This window comes from Diabrotica virgifera, chromosome 1 (assembly GCF_917563875.1).
Source record: "Diabrotica virgifera virgifera chromosome 1, PGI_DIABVI_V3a".
Lineage (NCBI taxonomy): Eukaryota > Metazoa > Arthropoda > Insecta > Coleoptera > Chrysomelidae > Diabrotica > Diabrotica virgifera.
Genome location: NC_065443.1, coordinates 122,351,559 through 122,369,017, shown reverse-complemented (window position 1 = coordinate 122,369,017; position 17,459 = coordinate 122,351,559). Strand labels below are relative to the sequence as shown.

Sequence of the window (17,459 nt, the reverse complement as noted above, 5' to 3'; positions counted from 1 at the left end):
GTCTCTTTTGTTGTTGATTACTGTTCCTAAGTATTTGTATGAATTTGTCTGTATTATTTCATGTTGGTCTATCATTACTTCTATTTGATCTTCAGTCCCTTGTTTCCTTGATATTTTCATTATCTAAGTCTTCTCTTTGTTTACGTTTAAGTTGTATTTGCTTGCTTCTAGGTTCCATTTCTCTAAGTTGTATTTCAGTTTTTCTGCTGTTTCCGCAATTAATACTATGTTGTCTGCAAATACACACATCTCAGCGTTTATTATTTGCATTCTGTTCCAACCGATGCAGTATTTCTTGAAAGTTTTCTTACATTATTTCACTATCTCATCTATTACATTTATGAATAGCACTGGGTTGAGACTTCCCCCTTGTCTAACTCCTTGAGTTGTTTCAAACGGTTCTGACTGTATATTTAACATTCTTACTGTATTTGTTGTTTTCATGTATATACTCTTTGTTGCTTCTATCAGTTCTTCACTTACTTCCTTCTTCTTTAGGCTTTCCCATATACCTATCTTTTCTTTTGACTGAGTCGAATGATTTTTCCATGTCTATAAAGCTCAGATATATTTCTCTATTTTTCTTTAATGCTTTTTCTATTACTTGTTGCATGGTGAATATATGGTCTTGTGTGTTGTGTCCTTTCCTGAATCCACTTTGTACGTCCTCTAATTTATGTTCTCTTTCTTTTCTGATTTTCCTTTCTATTACGGTTTCGTATACTTTTGCTGCTACACATAGTAGTGATATACCTCTATAGTTCTTACAGTCTCTTGTACAACAAAAGTAAAACGATGCAAAATATTTAATCAAATTTATTTTTAGCTTATTAAAAAACATTAGAGATAAAGTTAACACAGAAAGTGGACTGATTCTGCTTTCCAAATGTCTGGATACCTTGAGGCAAATATTGCAATATGATCCCAGAAAATTTGTTCGACATTCCGTGTTATTCAATCGGGGCGATGATATTTTAATAAGTAAGTAGGTATACATATATTAATAATAATAGGTAATAAAAATAATAAAAAATTCGTTTTTTTTTACTTAGTCTTCGGTTCTAAACAACTTAGAAACTTATTTTTTTATTCATTTTCTAGAGCTATTTATTTCCTACTCTCTCTCCTATGGCGCTAGAGCCCAAGTCGGGCCCTGGCCTCCCCCAGCATAAGCCTCCAAGTATCTCTGTCTCTGGCTGTTCTCCTCAGTTGTCCATCCTCAATATCTCTAGCACTCACTAGGTTCTCACTTCGTCTATCCACCTTTCGTTGGTCTTTCTACTGGCCGACGTTCCACCATAGTTTCGCTAAGCGTTCTATTAGGTATTCTGTCGTTATCCATTCTTATAAGGTGACCTGCCCAGAACCATCTTTGTATTTTGAATAATTTACTAAATAAGATTCTTTGTAATATTGGTATAACTCGTGGTTGAATCTTATTCTCCACATACCATTGTCGCAAATGGGTCCCAATATCCTCCTTAACCCATTAGTGCCTAGCGTTACAATTATGTAACGGCAAAGTGGTGCCATCTAAATAGATCCTCTGTCGCATACGTCGCAAATTTTCAGTTGAAAGCAAGTCAGTTATAGTGTTTACATTGTTTGAAGTCTTCTATTTCATTAGAACTTTGTTTTGAATCTGTGCCTCGATAAAGTATAACAAAACAAATAAAGCTACAAATAATGGACTTCGTCGATAAAAAGTAAGTATATAAATCTCATTTTGTATAATAAAGTTAATATTAGAAACAAATAGTAAAAGTAAATATAAATACATATTTTTTGTGTAAAAAAGCTTTGATATTTTTTCAAATAAAAAAGTTGCTAAGTTAGGAAGTTGACTGTTACATATTTGTAACGCTAGGATGTAATGTAAGCATATTCTACAGTTATTTTTTACCGACGTATTATGTGTTTTGTTTTCATTGTATGGTATTTTTAGTAACATTTTTCGAAGTATTAGTATACACAGAGTTTATAGAACTTAAGGAAATTTAGAAATGCAGTATGTACCTACTAAGTTGTTTTTTTTTATTTCACAGGCCTTGCTGCAGTTCTTCAAAGAGGCCTGACTGTTCAAGAAGCTATCGATATAGCCTTTGGAGAATACAAAAGGATAGATGACTCTATAGAGGAAGTAATATACTTTGATAATTTATTTACTACAGTCAGTTTATTGTCTTATTTACGTTTGAAAGGGGAGGCACGGGGACAAAAAAATCAATTTAGCAAATAAACCTTATGTCTGTAACGCTCATATAAATAGAAAGCATTATAACAGCAAAAAAAATTACTGAACAAAAAATCTATTTCGGAAATAAATTTTACATAGTTAATCCTTATAAAAATACAAAATATTAGACCAAATCTCTTATAACGGCTACTTTTACCAAATTAGTTCATGTGCATCTCATATGCGCTGAAATTCACAGAAAAGAGTGATTGCTTCAAACGCTCTGAGGTTTCTGTGGTTGAGGGCCAAGGCGACTTGCATAAATATGATTTCTCCCTCGTCTCTTTCATATAGAGTTTCATTTTTCTTGGTCCTTGAGTCTTTTCAATGTCTGTAAGTATTCCATTTGTATTTTCCTGAACCAGTTCACGATCAGTTATATAGGATGATATTTTCTTTTGTAAATACTTTGTTAAAAGCACTGCCAAGTAGGTAATCCAGCAACATCATATTTTTGATGCATTTAATATCTTTCAATTAATGCATTTAATTGAAAAAAACATATATGAGTGTTGTACCTTGGGACGTCCTAAGGTACAACCGTATTTCAGTCCCAAGGTACAACAGGGTGCAGAAAACTAAAACGTGCCTCTTAACCCGGCACCTGCCACGTGGGATGCTACCAGCACCCCATAACACATTTTTATCAAATATTTGGTATTTCAAGTTTGGTAACCGAGCTGTGCGTCATAATATAATAGCTTTCTATAATATTATATAACATATATGTGTTAGTGTTTGAAGTGGTTATTTAGTGTCATTCTGAACTTCTTCTTCTTCTTCCTCTTTATAAGCAATTCTGCTTGTTCATTGGCGGATTGATACCTCTATGGAAGGTTGTCGCTCCATCTTTTGCGCGGTCGGCCGATACTTCTTCTGCCGATTGGTGATTTATCTCGTGCTATTTTGACCACACGTGTCTCCCCCATTCTGGTTATATGGTTGTTCCATTCTTTTTTTCTATTTAGTGTCCATTCGTTTATACACTGTACGTTACATTGTCTTCTAATATCTTCGTTCCTCTTTCGATCTCTCAGTGTATTTCCTGTAATTCTTCTCAGTACTCTCATCTCTGCCGTTTCCAGTAGTCTTTGTGTTGTGGCTGTATCGGGTCTTGTTTCTGATGCATATGTCATTATTGGTCTTACACTGGCTTTATAAATTCTTGACTTCATCTCAGTGTTAATATGTCGGTTTCGCCATATAGTGTTATTAAGGCATCCTGCCAATCTATTTGCTTTTTGTACTTGATTTCTCACTTCTTTGTCTAGGTCTCCGTAACTTGACAATGTAATTCTAAGGTATTTTACTTCCATTACTTGTTCAATACTGATACCATCAATTTCTATTTTGCATCTGATTGATTCTTTACTGATTACTAAAGTTTTAGTTTTTTGAGATGAAATTGTCATATTGAATTCTTTTGCTCTTATGTTAAATCTGTGGACTAATCTTTGCAGACTATCTTCATCTTGGGCTATCAATATTGCGTCGTCTGCGTAGCAGAGTATTTTTACTTCTTTGTTTCCCATTCTATATCCTCTTCCTTTGTTGACGTTTTTGATGATTTCATCCATGATTAAATTGAAAAGCAGAGGACTCAATGAGTCTCCCTGTCTTATTCCGCTGCCTATATCTACAGGTTCTGTAAGTTGTCCATCTATTCTGACTTCCATCTTGTTATTTTGGTAGATGTTCTCAATAGTTTTTATGATATCTAGAGGGATTTCTCTATTATACAGAAGGTGGATTACATCCCTGAGTCTTACTCTGTCAAATGCTTTCTTTAAGTCAATCAGACATAGAAATGCTGGTCTATTATACTCTAGTGATTTCTCAGTAATTTGCTTTATGACGAATATTGCATCTGTACACGATCTTCCAGTACGAAAACCCTGTTGTTCATCTGCTAAACTTATCCTCTAATTCATTACGTCTTGTAAGATTTTAGTTGTAAGTTTTAGGGTAGTATTTAACAAGTTGATACCTCTGTAGTTCTCTGGCTGCTTTTTATCTCCTTTTTTGAATAGTAGGATTAGTTCGCTCGTTCTCCATTCTTCCGGTATTTTACCGTGTTTTATGATTTTGTTAATTAATGTTGTTAATTGTTCTGTCATTGCTGCTCCACAATATTTCAGTAGTTCGTTTGGTATTCCATCCTTACCTGCAGCTTTTCTGTTCTTCAGCTTTTCGAGTGTTTTTCGTACTTCCTGTGCACTTATATTAACATCTTCATCTGTGGTAATTTCTGGTGTTTCCGGTTCTAGCATTATTTGTTCTTCCTCTGCATAAAGCTTTTTTAGATAGTCAATCCATGTATCCTTTTCTATGTGTTTTGGTTCTATTAGTTCCTTTACCTCCATTCTTTGACCTCTTATAAAGCGCCATATTTCCTTTTGGAGACCATAAAAATCATGTTCCATTTCTTTCGAAAAACGTTCCCAGTGATCATTTTTTATTCTTCTTACTACTGAATTTGTTTCGTTTCTTATGGTCTTATAATTATCGTATGCCTCTTGTGTTTTAGTTGACATGTATTTTAGGTAGGCTTTTTTCTTCTCTTTACAATTTTCCTTCACTTCTGTACAAAACCATGGAGTTCTTCGTCTTGGAAGCGATTTATTTTTATTAATGTTTCTTTCACCAAGAACTTCCTTAGCTAAGGCTAAGATATTAGACTTAATTTTTGCCCAGCTTTCTTCGACTCCGTCACTTTCTGTGATATACATGTTGCTGCTTTTTTCCGTTAGTCTTTTTTGGAATAGGTATCTGGTGGAGTCGTCCTGTAAGCTTTCGACTTTAATCTTGGTGGTGTATTCTGCTGTTTTGTTATCACATAGATGTGTTTTCATTCTGATTTTGCACAATACCAATTTATGATCGCTTCCTATTTCTGCTGATGTTAGTGCTCTTACATCCAAGATTAGAGACGGGTGTAACTCTCTATTCGACAGAATATAGTCTATCATAGATCTTTGTCCTCTAGTGTTTTCAAAAGTGTATTTGTATTGTTCTTTGTGAGGGAAAAATGTATTGTTAATTCGTATTTCATTTATGCATTCTGAACTTATAGCTCTAAAGTGAATTGGGGTGTCATCATCTGGCACTTTAAGTTTTAAATTTTTTTTTGTATTTATGATAAACAGGTCAAATTTACATTTTTTATTGAAATAACTGATTTAAATTATTAATATAGACTCTATACTCACTAAATCTTAATTTTTTTAGATATATTACTTGACCTCATTTATTAAGGCTTGGTACTTGCTAATTTGCTTATAACACCTTTTTCATTTTATTTTTTAACTTTTATAACATATTAGTGGCTAATAAGTTAATAAAACATGTTTATTTATATTCTTGTGTTACTCAACACATTATTTTGTTTTTTAAACAAGTAGATCACAGAAAATTTTTAAGGGGTGCTGTGAGCACCCCACGTGGCAGTTGGCGCCTTGCAAAGCCACGTGGCAGGTGCCGGGTTAAATATATTTAAGTTTAGTTGTAAACGATAATTAATTACAGCATTGAGTAGAGCACATCTTAGAGTATAAAATAATATCTTATGTTCATCCATAAACTAAACAGTAAAAATTAAAAAAAATAAACACTGAAACAACAAAAAATTATTTACAAATGAAGAGTTCGTATTTTGTTCTGTAGCTCCCACATAGCTCTTTTAAAAGTTACCAATCATTTTACACTACCTCCTGGTGGCTAAGTGATAAACTTTAACAGGTTAGTTTGGTCTATCACTCATAGTTGACAGAGCAATAATTAAGATCGTCCCAAGGTACAACTGTCCCAAGGTACAACACTTTCCCCTACACATGAATCAGCTGTCCGAGGAAAATACATGTTAAATCCAACATCGGTTGATTTTCTAATTTTTCCTTTTTTGTGAACGATTTCGAAAACTATCATTGTCGACATAAAAATGTTAAATGTTAATGATGATATTAAAGTGCTATATTTAAAAAAAAATGGCCCGATTTTCAATGAAAAGTCCCGAATTTCAGGTATTTTTGTCCAGCCTTGACCCGAATTCGGCTGAATTGGTGTTGGTCTCACTAGTCATGATTCATATTTCTACGCTATATTTTGCTGGAAGATTCGTTGAAATTTTTACCTAGATGAATAGACAGGTAGTGGAATGCAATCTTAGATCCCCTCGTCTTCTTCTAATTCATCGTTCGTTTGCTATGCAAATTTAGAAATACCAGAACTTGGTCCTAGTAATAAAAGCCTTTAGTTCTTTGGATCTAAAACTTCAAACTATTTTTAATATTGTTGCAGATCTATGTCAAACATTATTGGGATGGGAAATATTTACCGAGAAAGCCCAAGTTTGTTTACAGGAAATATTTCCAATATTATCAATACTCTTCAGGAACAATGAACAACTAACTAGGGTGCATAGTATAACATTAGTCGATATCTCCATTCTGTATTTAAAAAGAATATTCAAACCAAAGCCGAACGAGCCAGTCTATGACAACAAAATCATGATTTCACTGATAGATTTTATATGGGAAGTGATAGTGAAAAACGAACAAATGAGTGATATATTTTGCAAACGAGATGGGGTCTATCTTATGCTGGATGTGCTACAGGTATTTTCTTTACTTAACTATTCTAGTTTATAGAACTAATTAGTCTACAGGGCATTTAAAACAAAAAACACTGGAATAAGTCGATTTTGAAATGCAAACCCCTATCAACTTGCAACTTTTTGTAATTTGTTCGGGATGACGTCAAAAAAAATCTATAATAGAATTTTTTTTATTTATTGTAGTTTATTTACTACATGCAATCAATAGATAAAAATTATAAGCATGGTTTTTGTTTGTACAAAAGGGTGTACCTATGTGTAAATTTGGATTTGTTATCCAGTGATAACAAAAACTCTGTTAGTCTCTTAGATTATTGAAATGTGCCTTTAACGCTAAGTACTTCATTGCATTTCACTTCACTCACTTCACTGCTGCTTCGAACCTATATGGTAGCTCAGAGGCGTGCGGTCCATGGAAGCGAGGAAAGCGCCGCTTCCCTATTTATTCGTCGATATAAGAAAATATATTATTAATTAATATATTAATATTTAATACTACAATTTTTTCCCTAATCCAAATAATCTACATATTACCTAGCCAATAGGCATTGAAAAATATTAAAAATTAATCGCGTACGAACGAATTCAATATGCACACAATTCAACTATTTGGTCCACTCCTGGCAGAAGCGCATCTCCAAATCGCCGCTTGTCATGCAGTTGTCCCTTTTAAAATTGGTCAGGGTTCAATGACCGCAGCCACTAGTCGCGCGAATTTTGGTATGCCATGGAAGCGCTCGTCGTATCGCCTTCCCGAAAGTGAGATGCTCCGACTGTTACTGCTGCTAAGGGGTGCTTAGGTATTACATACATTCGCTTAAAGAATATTTCGATTTAAACTTTTTGCAGAGATATTTCCTTTTACTGATCTTTTATTTGACATTTTACAGAAATCAAATGGTATTGCATTTTGTATAAGACAAATTGAAGACTTTATTAATACGATAATTAAAAAAACGAGAGCAGTTTAAAAATATTTGAGATAAAACTGAACATATGGGGTTTGAACATGAAAGAAAAATAATGAAGATTGATAATTTCGGAGACAGAGAGACAGAGAAAACAGAGGAAACAAAGAGACCTTTTGATAATATTCTACAACAAATGAATTCTAGCTTTCAAAATTTTAACTATTTAAAATTTGTAAAATTATATATAATCTTAATATTTCTAATTATAATTCATCAAAATTTCCGACAGAGGAATTTATGTCATTACGATTAAATAATGAAAATGTTTTGATATCCCAGCTTTGCATTCTCAGTTAAGTATCATTTATGAAACAACTGACATGAATGATAAAGAAATACCCAGAAATCTGGGATTTCTTTATAACTACTGGTTTAAACAAGTCGCTGTGTGAAGTGGTCAAGTTGTGTGAATTAGTACCAGTGGCGGCCCGTGAGGTAGTGCCATAGAGCCATGGCACTACCTTGCTGACTATGCAGAAACATATTTTTTATCTTAAAAACATTTTAATGCCTGTTTATTTTTTTTGTGAATATTTCTCTTTATTTTTATAAATTATATCAAATCTGGCAACTGTGTAGCGCAATGCAAATCTACCGACTCTGGCCACCCACAGCTGACCGGATAAAGGATGAAAATCATAAAAATCCCAGTGCCGAACGGCATAGTGGCTCGTGAGAAAAGAGAAATATTGTATGAGCATCCTGTGTAAGTGACAGAGAGAGAGCGGTATTGCACTTTTAACATACGTTTAAATTGGAGTCTCCGTGCCAGGCTCGAAATCTCGAAAAGGAAGTTAGTGGATCTTAAGATACAATGTTTTAGATCTACATATTTCTAGTTTCTTTACGCGTTCGCTTGACGCTATTGTGTTTATTGTCTACTACTGTATTGTATATTTGTGTTTATACTCTACTATATTTTTTAATTTGTAATTATTAGTTAGTGCGTTGTGATCGTGGGTGTCGTAGGTATAAAAATAATATTTTGATTATTTTCTACGTTTAATTTATTTATTGACAATGAATCAAATTAGTATATTAAAAAACTCTTTTGGTGGTTTTTCGTTAGAAAAAAAAACTACAAATTAAAGAACTCGGTCAGCCTTTACCCGATTTAAAAATTGAAAAACAAAGTGGAAATGGACAAAAACTTCGCTGTCGTAAGTTTAATAAAATTATTTATGATAAAAATAGCTGGTTGTGTGGTTGCGAACAAACTAATAAACTCTTCTGTTTTGTATGCGTTTTGTTTGGAGGTGACGAGACTTGGTCAAACAAAGGCACCGATGATCTTGTACATATATGGGAGAAATTGAAATCCCATGAAAAATCTAAAGTGCACATGAATAACGTTTTTAGCTTTTCAATGCTTGGTAAGTTAAATATAAAAACCCAATTAAATTCAGCTTATCGTGATACTCTATTTATATTTTATATCCTTTTTGACCATATCGTAAAACCGCCACAAAAAATTTAGGCAGCTGCCCGGATTCTGGCACTACCTTCCTAAAGTTATACGAGCCGCCACTGATTAGTACTACTAACTATCCCAGCCACAAGTGCATCAGTTGAACGAAGTTTTGCAGTATTAAGATGCATTAAAAGTTTCAAATTAAGAGTTTAAAAGAAATTCAACAAGCGAAGACAGACTTTGAAAGTTAGCCCTATTATCCATTAAAAAAGACTGCATTCAACAATTATCAGAAGTTGATAGGAGAATAGACCTCGAGTATAAATAAGTGTCATTTTAGTGAAAGTTGTGTGTTGTGGAAAATGCCTCGGAGTATATTTTTTTTTTAAATATGATTCTTCTTTAGAAAACCAAGCCCGGCGCGAGTACTCAAGGCCCGAGCTAGCAATACAGATCAATGATAGGTCACTAGTCACTAGAAATAGCGGGAATAGAGTGCCTCACGCATTCACGCGTCACGGATTTAGTGTGTGAGTCCTTGTACGCAGGACGTCTCACATAATTAAGTACTTTGCTGATAGAGAGCCCCTGCGCATCAGAATGTTATCAGGTGGAAAGTTGCTCGACCCTCGACCCTTAAGAAAATATTTTTATATCCTTATTGAATCGCTTCCCCTTTCGAAAAAGTCACCGCACGCCACTGTGGTAGCTCCAATAGTTTGTGCCACTTCAGTCTCTGAGTCTGCTCACTATATAATTATCTAGCAGGTTTAGTGCAAGATTGTTTGGGTGGAATAGAAAAATGGGTACTTACTTACTTACTCCGTGGCGTTACAACCCTTCGTGGGTTTTAGCCGACTCGACAACATGACTTCACTGTTTTGTCTTGAGCAACCTCCATCCAATTCTCCACGCCCATTGCGCTTAGGTCTCCTGCTATATTATCTCGCCACCGCGGTGCACCGGAGTCGAGAGCGTCCGCGTGGTCTCCTTCCAATTGGAACTTCCTCCCACACCAGTCTTACTGTTCTTTGGTCAGAATGTCTTCTGAGGTGTCCCGCCCATTGGAGTCTTCTGGACTTTATTTCTTTTATGATGTTGGCGTCTGGGTAAAGTTCTTCGAGCTCTTTGTTAGTTCTTATCCTATATTGTCCTGATGCTTCATTTAACACAGGAGAAAAGATCTTCCTTAGGATTCTTCTTTCCCAAACAAGTAGTCTCTCTTCGTTTGCCTTTGTTATCGTCCACGTTTCGCTTCCATACATCACAACGGGTAGTATGATTGTTTTATAGACTTGTATCTTCGTAAGTCTTGTTAATTGTTTTGATTTTATAAGGTTTTGGAGGGCAAAAAGACATCTGTTGCCGGCCTGTATCCTGTTGTTTATTTCTTGTGATCCGTTATTGTCTTCAGTTATTGTTGTTCCAAGATACTTAAATTCTCTAACGCGCTCAAAGTTAAAGCCATCGATGGTGATGTTCTGACCAATTCTGTCTCTTCTTTGGTTATTGCGGCTCATATACATATATTTCGTCTTGTTTTCTTTGATTTGGAGCCCCATCTTCTCTGCTTTCTTCTCGAAACTCACGAAAGTCTCCTTCATCCTTAATCGTGTGTTACCTATTAGATCGATATCGTCTGCAAATGCCAGTAGTAAGTTTGGTCCTTCTCGATGAAATACTGTATTGGGTTTTTCGATTCTTGCACTTCTGATTATGTGCTCCAGAGCCAAATTGAAGAGTTGTGGTGAAAGTGCATCTATCCCTGTTTTAGTCCATTGTTTATTTCAAATGTTTCCGAGTATTTTTGTCCAACTCTCACCTTACATCGTAACTGTTCCATACACATCCGTATCTACCTGACTATTTTTTTTTGGAAAGCCAAGTTCCTGCATCACTGTCCACAGTCTATCCCTGCATACTCTATCAAATGCTTGTTTAAAATTTATTAACATCTGATGAAGCTCACGATCAAATTCCCAGCATTTTCCATTATCTCTTTTATTGTGAATATCTGGTCAATAGTAGAGCGGCCCGGTCTAAATCCGCATTGATAATCTTCAACGATTTCTTCTGTGTATTTTTTGGTTCTTTCTAGCAGGATGTTTGCAAGGATTTTATAGGTAGTGTTTAGGAATGTTATTCCCCGGTAATTAATACATTGCTTATTGTTTCTTTTTTTGTGTATTGGTACAATAACTCCTTCTTTCCATTCATCTGGCATTGTTTCTTCTCGCCAAATCTTTTGAATTAGCTTGTATATAGAACTGTACAACGCTTCTCCTCCATGTTTTAAGCACTCTGAGGATATACCGTCGCTACCTGGTGTCTTATTATTTTTAAGTTTTTTAATTGCCTGTATTAATTCTTCGTATGTCGGGTATTGGTCTTTTATTTCAGCTGTATGTACTTCTGTATTTGATGTATTTCTGCTAGCTTGGTCGTTTAATAGTTGATAGAAGTATTACTTTCAGGTTTTTAGGATTTCCTTGTAGTCAGTAATAAGCTGCCCGCTGTCGTTTTGAAGGAAGTTTCCTGTTCTTGCTTGGTACCCGGTCTTGATATCTGCAACTTCTTTGAAGAATTGTCTCGCTTGTTTGTTCCTTCTTTTTTCTTCTATATCTCTGATTATTTGTTCCTGATACTCCCTCTTCTTCCTTCTCATTAGTTTTCTTGTCTCTGTTCTTCTTTGTTTATACATTTCATTTTTGTTGTGCTAGGGGTGTTGTAGCATGTTCCTTCTAGCCATATTTCTTCCTGTTATGGATTTCAGGCAATCATCATCGAACCATTTTTTTGTTGTTCTCTTTTTGTGTCCTAGTATTTCATCTGATACGCTATTCAGAGCTAATTTTATATTTTCCCAAGCTGAGTCTATGTTGTTATAGTCCTCTGTCTGTGTTAGAGCTGTTTTTATAGCCTTTTGAAATTTCTGTTCTGTCTCATTATCACGTAGAACTTCGGTATTCCATAACTGTGTTGGTATATTCTTGTGTGTTTTTTGGGACGCTATTCTTGTCCTTATCTTCGTTTTTACCAGAAAATGATCCGTGTCTCCATCAGCTCCTCTTAGGCTTCTTACGTCTACGCAGTTACTACCTCTCCTGGCATCTACTAGAACATGATCGATCTGATTTCTTGTGACGCCGTCGTTGGAGAAAAATTGGTTGGAATGCATAATTGTATTTATACTATATTAAGGGCATATTTTGTTACTTGGAGGTTTTTGGGGTCGGTGAACATAAATACGTCATCAGAACCGACCCCCGGAGCACCTGGTGGCCGTGGTTACTGCCAAGACACGTTATCTAGATTTCGTGAGATTTCGGCAACTAAATTAATACAAACAGATTATTCGGGGGTTAGGGGTCGCTGAACATGAATACGTCATCAGAATGGACTCCTGGAGCACCTGGTGCCCGGGACGTACATTCTTTGCTGTTTTCTTTGATACAGAAATCTGTAGTTTGTTTTGTATTGTTTTCGTATACCTTTTTTTTACGGTTAATTAATTCACTTGTGAAGGCAATTCTGCCAATAGGTTTGTTCTCATTGCTCAAAGACTTTGCCGCTTGTACAATCACCTTGTGTAATACTTATTCTCGACGTAAATAAATATTTACCTATATTTTATCTTTGATCAAGTCGCATATTACAATTTTGTAGATATTAATGAGTTGGAATTAAATGTAGATATGATATTCTGTTTTATGTGCAATAAGCAACATATATCACTTATACTAAGCCCTGTGTACGGCTACTGAATTTATTTATTTTGTTTATAGGAATTTCCGATTCCGATCAAGATAATCACTTTAGGAACGCTGGTAGATTTATGTGATTTTGCTAAAGGTAAATGCATTCCATATTTAATAACGTGGAAAGGAACTAATGGAATGACACTCGTTCCCTTGTTAATGGAAATATTTAGAATTGCAAATAAGTATTTGGGAGTACAAACGGGACCTCGTGGAGAAATAGCAGGTAAAAATTGGTGGAATAGAATGGTGGAAAGGTTCATTTCAATACTTGCTTTGGTTTGAGTTAAATTTATAACATTTTACAACGTATTTTGATAACCAGTTGACATATATCTCTATATGTTCACGAATCTTCATCTTTGTTAATCCCTCTGATTCACTTATCGATATTTTCTTTCCAGTTTCTTTTTGATCTTCCACATCTTCTATAGTTAACCTAACTATATTAGTTGCTTTATCCCAATGTCAACCATTGTACTAATCGATTTTTATAGATGAAAAACACCCCCTGATGGGTAAAATCCAGTACAATTCCACATTCAACGAAAATAAGTTAGAAGCTAGCCCAGCAATGACGGATATGTTTGCTAGCTGCAGACCTAAAATATATGCCCTTCTAACTTTAATTCAAGACAGATACAAAGATATTTTGGAAGTTGCTAATGAAGCCTACAAAACGTGGAATGATGATTTGCAAGCGAAAGATAAGGTTTGTATTTTACATGATTTTTATGGGTCTACCCCAAAATCCCGACAGCCAAAATCCCGATAGCCAAAATCCCGACGGCCAAAATCCCGACACGCCAGAATCCCGACAGGTTTGATAAGTTCCTTTTTAACATATAATTACATTTATTTCTGGTTTTTTGTTTATGACCATGATCTGTTTTTTATTTTTTGTTACCAAACAAAAGTAGGTATTTATCATTTAATATGAACTAATTTTCTAAATAAAATTTCTAACATGGGTATATGAATTAAAGTATTTTTTTTGCCAATATATAGTCCAATAATATATGTATAATCAAATCCTGAATTCAAGTTTACTTTCATATTTAGGTATATATTAGATATTATCATGTCACTTACTTACAACCTTCCATTTCAGTAAGTATAGCCTTTATATTATACAATGAAGTGTTTAATGATTTTTTCTTTTAAAATACATAATAATTAGTACCCACGCTTATTAGTTATTAGTAATTAATTTTTCAATTTCAATACTCTATACTCTATAATATGATTTGGTATTGCATTTGAAAAGGAAACAATAAATATTCAAAATGTAGTGGTCGGGATTTTTGCTTATGCGAGACTTATTGCTTGTCGGGATTTTGGCTGTCGGGATTTTGCCTATCGGGATTTTGGGCGCCACCGGATTTTTATACAGTGAGCACGTAAAGGTTGGAATAAATTCATTTTCTCGAGAATGGACGATTTTGGAAAAAAATCCCGAAACAGGTCAATTTTTATTTTTAAATTATGACTTTTTGGCATGTATATTATACTAGTGACGTCACCCATCTGGGCGTGATGACGTCATCGATGATTTCTTAAAATGAAAATAGGAATCGTTTGATAGCTCATTTGAAAGGTAATTCAATTATCTATTCAGTAATATAAATATGAACATAATTATTTATACAATATATATTATTATATATTATATATATATTATATATATTATATATATATTATATATAATAAAAATATATATTATATATATATTATATATAATAAAAAAAATTTTAATTAAATTTATTGACATAAAAAGAAGAATGTGTGTAATTTATTTAATTCAAAATACATTTACTGCTATCAGAAAACAGGAAAAAATGTTTGTTTGGCAAATAAATATTGTTTTTTGCTTAAATTCAATATTAAAGCTACCCACCAGCCTCGTGAGAGTTTGAACATTGAAATTTAGCGAAAAGTCATGATTATTTTTCAAATATACATTTTTTTCTGTTTTTTGAGAGCTGTATAAAGTATTTTGAATTAAATAAATTACATACATTCTTCTTTTTCTGTCAATAAATTTAATCCAATTTTTTTTTTTTTTTGACACACTGTATAATTAATTGTGTTAATGTTTATATTACTGAATAGAGAATTGAGTTACCTTTCAAATGAGTTACCACACGACCCCTATTCTCATTTAAAAAAATTAACGATGCCGTCATCACACCCAGATGGGTGACGTCACTAGTATGATATATATGCCAAAAAGTCGTAATTTAAAAATAAAAATTGACCTGTTTCGGGATTTTTTCCAAAATCGTCCATTCTCGAGAAAATGAATTTATTCCAACCTTTACGTGCTCACTGTATTTTACATACAAGAATAAAAAACCGCTAAACGCCGTAAAAATGAGTGGCGCATACAATATTCCAGCTACAAAAGATCTGATATGAAAATTACGTGGCGCGAAAATGTATTTTCATTTTGATGCAAAACAAAATTCTAGTTTTATTTTAAAAGATTTTTCCATAATATTTGCTAAATTTGAAGTAAACGCGCCACAAAAGAGTAAATTTGATACAGTTTGAATTTTGAAACTCTTTTGTGGCGCGTTTACTTCAAATTTAGCAAATATTATGGAAAAATCTTTTAAAATAAAACTAGAATTTTGTTTTGCATCAAAATGAAAATACATTTTCGCGCCACGTAATTTTCATATCAGATCTTTTGTAGCTGGAATATTGTTTGCGCCACTCATTTTTTCGGCATTTAGCGGTTTTTTATTCTTGTATCAGGAGTTTTTCAAGTTATATACAAATTAAATGTATGAAGTTGAATGCAATTTTTCTCGATTACACGTTAAGCTTTATAAATGGTTACCTTTGTCGCACTATCTCCCAAATGTCCATCGAATGTACACTAGATTTTTTTCTAGTCGAAATAGATTGAATAAAAATATTGGGATGATCGGTAAATGAACTCGGATTGCCCGTTGCAGATCAAATTTAGCGTCGTAACCACTACAACTACATAAACCATTTCGGGAATAATCGTTAATTGGATTATACTTTTGTAGCTTAATAACTTCTAAACGGCTTAACCGATTTTGATCACTAAACATGAGTTTGAAACGTATTGACAAGTAGTATCTGATGCATCTGAGGTCAAGTATGAAAACTAAAGCTGTTACAGAAATTATTGAGCTTGAAAAACCGTTTTTCCCCAAAGAAAATAGATTTGATAATACTTATGAAGCGTATAACTTAAAATTTCTTATTCTCCCGGATATAATGTAAACAACGTTAGATTCGCCTAGAGTCCTTCTACAAACGCTCAGTTATTGGCGCAATTCGTAGGTTGAAATTTTGAGTAATTGTCGAAAAACCAAAATTTTCAAAGTTTAGTTTTTCAATTTTTCGGCTATACTGAGCCGTGTGTATGTCTGAGCTTGATCCGTTAGGCACCATTTGAAAGCTTAACTCAACCTTATTGATGTGGTATATTTGCGATTTTCCTGTCTCTCCTTGAACCTAAGATATATACGCCCAAAAAATTTGCCATTTTGTATCTACCTAGCCCTACAGCTGGCTTACGGGTAGCCAGAAGTCAAAAATTACACCGGTTCTGAATTGACCATCACACCCTCTTGAAACACAGAAAAAAAATTCAGATCGGTGTAACTTTTCCACATACATACATACATACATACATACATACATATCCACATACATATCCACAAACATTTTCCCCTTTTTAAATAAAAATTGAGTTCTAATTCTGAGCTCGGTAACTTTTGAACGGTATAACTGATTTTCAAAATTAAACATGCGTTGGAAAGGTAATGATCTGTGCTATCAGAAGCCGCAAAGATCTATTTTTGAAATTTTTGGGAGTTTTGGGGACGAGAACGAAAAACAGACCCTAAATGGGAAGGGCCGTCAAATCCACAGCCTTGGACCAAAATGGAGAAGTAATATATGGATGGACGAGTCTTTTCCTAAACTTTAAGTTGGGATTTGGCTCAATTTTCAATTCAGTCAGGTTTAGAAAATCTAAAATTTCGTGTATATACATATAATGTCGCATGTAGGGGTGTTGTGCACCACTGGCGAGAACTGCCGTTCTCTGATAATTTTTAAAATTACATGTGCGTTGGAAAGGAAATGATCAGTACTATCAGAAGCCGCAAAGGTCGAACTTATATTTTTGAAATTTTCGGTAGTTTTGAGAACGAGAAAGAAAAACAGACCCTAAATAGGAATAGACGTAAAATCCACACCCTATGACCAAAATGAAATGTTCACATATGGATGGGCAAGTCTTTTCATAAACTTTAAATTTTTAATTCAGTCAGATTTAGAAAATCGAAAATTTCGTGTATATATAGTGTCGCATGTAGAGGGGTTGTGCGCCACTAGCGAGAATTGCCGTTTTCTGGGGTCGCCTTGGTCGCATTCTCTCCCAAATGATCTAGTACTTACGACACCAGTGATAAGACAATCCGAG

At 34.1% G+C, this 17,459-nt stretch overlaps 1 protein-coding gene across 1 annotated transcript in view; it reads left to right on the top strand.

Annotated features, from left to right (window-relative positions):
* LOC114324351 (uncharacterized) overlaps positions 1-17,459 on the top strand; it is a 94,681-nt gene that overhangs the window by 46,870 nt on the left and 30,352 nt on the right. The window contains exons 8-11 of the mRNA XM_028272154.2: positions 827-981; positions 6,533-6,849; positions 13,016-13,214; positions 13,486-13,700. Coding sequence (XP_028127955.1) covers positions 827-981; positions 6,533-6,849; positions 13,016-13,214; positions 13,486-13,700 — 886 coding nt within the window. The remainder of the gene's footprint in view (positions 1-826; positions 982-6,532; positions 6,850-13,015; positions 13,215-13,485; positions 13,701-17,459) is intronic.